Raw genomic sequence first — 6,538 nt, forward strand, 5'->3', positions numbered from 1 at the left:
CTGTCCTTCTCCAGTTCACCCTTGAATTAGTACCGTAGCCCCCGTTTGTCCTGCTAGTTTCCATGTGCTGTCACCAATCAGTAAGGAGATCCTGCAGCATCTTAGCCATCCTCCTTGGACTCATTCGATATGCTTAGTCACCTGTGCTGTAGTGTTACGGAGAAACCTGACATATAATACTCCCACCCAGATTGTATCTTTCTGTTACTTGTGTTGGTGGCTCTGCTTGTTAGATGATATATCTTATCTATCAAAGTAATGCATGTACAAATAGCTAAATATAGAGGTCACATTAAAGTCAGCAGAATAGTCCACCAAAGGGGCAATGAAAGGTATAGATCAACTATTTAAATGTTACAGATTAAATACAAGAATGGCTGGCAGTTTATAAAATGGAATACACAATACAGTATCATCATCTTTATCCTCAATCATATGTAAAATATGAGGGACTTCATAGATAGATGTAGGCAGAGAGTTTATTAGAATGGTCACTATAAAACCTAATTGGAGAAGCTGCATACCCAAAAAGGAAATTTAGGGATGTTTGAATATATAAAATTATTCAGAAACATGTTGAGTTGTTGAACTGTCATGTTTGGCATAGGTCAGATTTTCTAGACGTACCATCTGTAATCTGTAAATGTTACGCATTAACTGCCAACAAAAGATCACCTAATTACTTGAATTTGTTGCTACAGATTGAGAATGCATCAAAACAGGCCAAAAACTTCCTGTGCCAATAACAAGGAACTGAAACTCTACGCAACAGCTTGCTTGCGCAAAACAAAAACAGTCACATTCACAAGACATAAAAAAATTGATAGCTAGCTTTTTCAATAATACCAACCGGGATTTCAGTAGAAGAACTATTTTTCATTATTTTGATTTCTCTGCATAAACGTTGTTTTTTTTTTTTTAATCCAGGTGTCAAAGGCCCTAGAAGAGCTGAGTATCATGTGCTATGAAACTGATGATCAACCAAGGACACTGAAGGAAACAGTTTCTCCAGTCTCCACTGATCTACACAGGAGACACCCAGTAGAGAATGATGAAATTCAAGACTCTCCATTAAAATGGGCAGGACCAAATAAACCCCCACCTAACCAACACATACAAGGAAGAGAAAGAAGTGTGCCATGTGAATGCAGCCAATCTGAGGTTACATTCATAGGAATAACAGGATGTCAAAATGCCACTCCTTCCAAGTCACCACTTAATGTGTGTGTAGTTGGACAAGATGAAAAAAATTCTTGGCTGCCAAAGAGCTTTCAAAACGTCTGGGGGCCTGTAGAGTGCAGCTGTACAGCTGAAAACAGTAAAGAGGAGTGCTTGGAGTGCAGAGCAAATGGCTTCCTCTCCAATACACCAGTATCAGGTTTCAGCTGGATTTGATTGTTTACTTGAAGCTAATTTTTTGATATTTCTCTCTCTTTCTGCTCTAGTTTGGCCAGGTTTGCTGTTAAGTTACCTAAAACTTAAACTACCTTTTTCATTATTTCTTACAGTATGATAGTTTCAGTTGCAGCGGGTATACTGTATTTTTTTACTGTTTCAAAACTGATAGAATTAAAACTTACTTTACTGGCTGAGTGCAGCAAAGATGTGAGGCTCAGAAGATCAGTACCTTCCTGTGAACAAATTGAACAATAGACAGAGTATAAAATTGTTGAAAAATATTAAAAACAAAAAAGTTTTTTATGATAGCGGATGCTTTGTGAATTTATCATTTTTTGTTAGATCTTATTTTTTATTTTGCAACATTTTTCAAGTGCTTTAGGTTAGACCTTCTAGTAACGACCCTTTTGCTTAGTCTTTTCTTGACTATGTCTTTTGACTTCTATTTTAGCACAGACAAATAATTATTAGTCCTTTTTGGTAATGAACCCATACTTTGTTTTTCGAACATGGATCATTTCTGTTCCACTCTGTTTCCTTTAACATCTGTTGTTCCTTCCTGTGGTAGTATAGATTTATGCTTCGATGTTAGTATCTAAGTCATACAGTATCTTAGTATACTTATTAGTATCTGTCAGTATTAGGCTCTTTCTGAAGTGTTTGCACACAGTTTGTGTGAGGAACTTATGGACTTGGGTGTGACTGTCGATCCTAATGTTACGTGGGAGACATTCCATGAAAAGACCTTGAAAGTTGCTGAGGGTTGTGTTGGTGTCACCAGTGTTCCCAGAAGGAGGTGTCTCATCTTGCAGGGCACTCTAGATATCATTGAGAGGAGTCTCAGCGCATGACTTGATGGCAACTCCAGTCTGTACAGGCTGTGAGGGCTCTAAGGGCAGATAAGGAGGTGTTTCTTAGAGGAATCTGTGAGTAAATGATATACCATCTGTGGTCTAGTGACCCCCGCCCTGCTAATGGAGGATCAAAGCATTACATCAGAATCTGTTCCTTGGAGAGTCACAGTCAGGGTGGCTGATGGAATGGTCCTTACAGATGACACTGCAGTTGTGACCCGCTGGGCTGGCTACTTTGAGCAGCTGTTTAAAGCTGATCATCTGGCTAGGACATTTGATATCTCTGAGTCCACGGTTCTTGAGGCTGATCCTACAATTAGCTGTAAAACGCCCAATCCCATTGAGTTTACACAGGTGGTAAAGCAACTGATGGGAAGATTGCAGGGATCTGTGGTATCCAGGGTGAACTTCTCCAGGCTGGCCGTAAGGCTGTCCTCCTGGCATTGCAAGCAATCTTTGTTTTCATTTGGGAGACTGGCATCATCCCACCTGCCAGGAAAATGGGACTTGTCATCCCTATCTGGAAAGGGAAGGGTGATTGCCTGGATTGCGGCAACTACAGGAAGATAAAGCTGCTCTCGGTGCCTGAAAAGGTCCTTGCTAGAGTCGTCCTCAATAGGATCACTTGCTCACCAACCAGCGACCGGAGCGTGCGTCCTGGTTAAAAACCAAGATCCAGGCCTTTAATGTCCACATAAGCAGTGTGTCTGTTTGTGGAAAGAGTGTTGACATTGTTGACAGGTTTACTTACCTTGGCGGTGACATTCACGTCTCTGGTGACTCTTCCTATGAAGTCAGTAGACAGATTAGGAGAGCATGTGCGGTTCATGAGGTCAATGTAAAGGGGTGTGTGGTTCTCCCGATATCTATGTAAAAAGATGAAGTTCCAAGTCTTTAGAGTCCTAGTGCTTCCTGAGACAAAGACTGGACTCCTTTGGTATGGTGTCTCTTCAGAGAATACTTGGGTACCACTGGTTTCACTTTGTGTCGAATGAATGGTTGCTCATGGAGTCCCAAATGAGGATCATTACCTGCATTAACAGTTAGCGTCAGTTATAGCACTATGGCCATGTGGCATGATTCCCCAAGATCCTCATTGTTAAGGACCCGAGTGGGTGGACCAGGCCAAGGGGATGCCCTCGTAACACTTGGCTGTGGTGGAAAGAGGGTAGTTTCTGGAGGGACTGGACCACGTGTCTGCCTGGCGGGGTTACCAACCAGGACCCTGAGCTGTTTCGCATATGGTGGGTTTGGTAACACACTGTACCAGTGCATGCTCCCCAACCTGATGTGACAACCTGACCTGACTGTTATTATGTCTCTTAGGATATAAACCTAGTTTTAATAAATTATGTAAAAATCAATTTTTACTATATATCTAATTCTATTCACAGTGTTTCCATGCATAAGTACAGTGCAGGATCACTTTTAATACTAAATATAATAAAACAATCCTGATGTTTTGAAAGTTATGGGTGTGATTATGTTCATTGATTAATTTTAATCTGTACAGAATATTGACAGCTAGCTGGAGGAAATGGACCTAACCATTTTTAAATCAAAGCAATTAGTTTGTGCCCATACTCCTGTACATATTCTCTTTTTCATTAATCTGATTTTCTTCCATTCTTTTTTGGCCCTCTGTCCTATTGACTTATATAGGTTTCGAAATAGACTTACCTGAATGTGCATCATCTTCATTTGTCTGTTGTAGGCTCTGACTGTGAATATTCAATGGTTGTAGAAAACACAGCCAAAGTGAAGTTTATGAACAAAATACAACGCTACAAGCAGGGTGAGCTGACATCAGAGGAGCTGCTTTCCATCACTCCTGTTTACCAAGGTATAGTAGACATTTAGGTGTGCAGCAGTGTATCAGTGCATTTAGTCAGAAGGACAATCAACTCCTGCATAGAGATGTACGGAATACCAGTGCTGAAAAGTACTGAAAAACTCCATTTTTAAAATGGCATGGTACAGGGTAACAGCATGTCCTTAATTTCAGCACCAGAAGTACATGGAAGATTTCGAGCATCTAAGCGCTATTGCAACTTCCCCAATGCCTGTGTTTGCAGTAATATAAGTATTATATCTAGTGCAATTTACCCCAGGGGACCACCCCATCCTCCCCTTTGAACATTTAAATTAACATAAACTGAGGTCCAAAAACTGTTATTGGTACAAAGGTCAAAATTTTAGTACTGATCCAACACTACTCCTTCATTAATTAAATTATGTGGGTTGTTTCAAATTCACATTTATTTTTTAACGTGGAAGATTTTTTTTTTCCAAATGCAGTTTTTTTAATTGCTTTGTTACATTTGTTTTGGTGTTAGTGTAAAAAAGAGTGATAGTTTGGCAACAATGTATGGTGGCTAAGGCATTAGGTGTGAAACTGCTAATGAAAAAATGAAATGCTACTGCTGGGCCTGTTTTTGGCTTGGACAAGAACACCCACAAATGTGCCTACTTCTAGAATTTTTCTCTTTAGATTTTGTTATTCATTAAGGGCAAGATGCTTAAAGTTGGCAGTCACCATAAATGACAATAAAAAAAAAGAAGCTTGACTGTTGACTGTCTTTTTTCCTCAGAAATTGAGACTGTAAGTTCTTCAAACCTGCCAACTGAAGAGGAAGACTAAGGCAGCATTTTGGAGGAAGACCAGCTCTACCAGAAATTATATGGTGGTTATTGCAGTTTTTCATATACTCAAAATCCACTCAGTTCATAGTTTATTAAACAATATATAACCAATGAACAATTTCTTTTTAATATGGATTGAAAATGCTTGCTTTCCTTTAATCTGTTAGAGATGAGATCAGTATAGAAGGATACTCGGACCTTCTACAGCATTGCACTGCACAACAGGTGAAACCTGAAGCACTTTGCTTGTCCATGTTATTTATTCACTTAAAGGCAAGGGACATCTGCAGACACACCGTCACTGCCACTATTTCTTAGTGTAACAGCTTAACAATGTTTATACAGATAGGAAAGTTATTTTGTAATGTCATAAGCTCTCTTTTGGTGAGCACTGTACCCCAGTTAATGTTCACACAGTAATATGCATCTAGAGTTAAAGTCACCTTTTTATAGTCTGCAACAGTGAAAAGGAGCCTCAAAATGACCCACTATAAGATACATGGGCTCCCCTTCTGATGTAATTAAGGAAAAATGTTTTATCCACCACTTTCTGTAGTTCTAGACCAGTAAACAGTCTCTTTTAAAAGGAGTTTTTTTGCTAGTTTTTAGTTGGATATTCATGTATTTTTTAATTAAATGGGGGTCTTATTGAGTAGGCAAATTTGCTGGTATGTTTCTTTTCTTGCACTGAACATTCTGTGTTTCATAAACTACAAAATACTGCATTTTAACATATTGAATCTTAACATATTGACAACTGGTAAATTAATGTATATCACAAGCTGTTTTACAGTGAAGTATTTTTTATTGAGAATAAGAATAGTGATCCACTATGTGGAATATTACAATTTTTTTTGACAGATTATGTTTTGAAATAAAAGTATGTTGGTCTCAAATTTTTGTGACTCATGGGAGTTTTTATTGGTATCTTAGTTTTGAGTTGAGTGCATTCAAAGCTGCTGAAGCCTGGATCAATGTTTATTTTATTTAGCCTCTTGGACAGCAAGCCCTATCACATAGTGGTTGACAAAGGCACAACTTAAAGTTAAAAAAATGAATGTGTGCAACATAATACTTTACCAAGCAAAAAATTACAAAGTGCATAGAAATGATGTTCATTCCTTCTATTGAAAATCAACAGGAAATTCACACACAAATATATTATAAAGCTAAGATGTGAATTAAAAAAAAATAAAATTCATAGAGAATAAATAATATTCAAGAGCAAGAGAGACAATTACTGCAAGGCAGGAGTAAGATGAGGGTGACCCACCCTGCTTCCCTTTCAAGTTCAAATGTTTCTGTGAACAGTGGATACAAAAAAGACATTGCTTTTATATTCAAATTGATGATGGAAATCTTTCTAATAGAAAAAATAATTTAGCAAAATTCCAGTCATAATTAATAATCCTGACTAATATAACTTGCTGTGAAGAATATGTTCTAGTTTCTCTGGTCTTTGGGTGTAAAATTAAGACACACGTACCTTGTAGGATGAGAGGGGAAATTTAACTTGTTTATTTATTGATCAGTTTTGCCTTTGGCAAGGCTGGTAATTAATTAAATAATTCAGTAAGGCTCCTGCTTATTTTACATTACCTTCCCTACCTGTTGTAGCATGTGGGTCTTCAGCCATTAGACTT

General features: G+C 38.2%; 1 protein-coding gene across 3 annotated transcripts in view; it reads left to right on the forward strand.

Moving 5' to 3' along the window:
- The window catches only part of irak3 (interleukin-1 receptor-associated kinase 3), a 59,254-nt gene extending 53,463 nt beyond the window's left edge, over nt 1–5,791 (forward strand). For all 3 annotated transcript variants that reach the window (XM_039769719.1, XM_039769718.1, XM_039769717.1), the window contains exons 12-14: nt 928–1,378; nt 3,967–4,095; nt 4,844–5,791. In XM_039769719.1, the coding sequence (XP_039625653.1) occupies nt 928–1,378; nt 3,967–4,095; nt 4,844–4,893 (630 nt within the window). In that variant the 3' untranslated portion in view covers nt 4,894–5,791. The remainder of the gene's footprint in view (nt 1–927; nt 1,379–3,966; nt 4,096–4,843) is intronic.
- The last annotated feature ends 747 nt before the right edge of the window (nt 5,792–6,538 follow it).

Source organism: Polypterus senegalus, chromosome 11, assembly GCF_016835505.1.
Source record: "Polypterus senegalus isolate Bchr_013 chromosome 11, ASM1683550v1, whole genome shotgun sequence".
Classification (NCBI taxonomy): Eukaryota; Metazoa; Chordata; class Cladistia; order Polypteriformes; family Polypteridae; genus Polypterus; species Polypterus senegalus.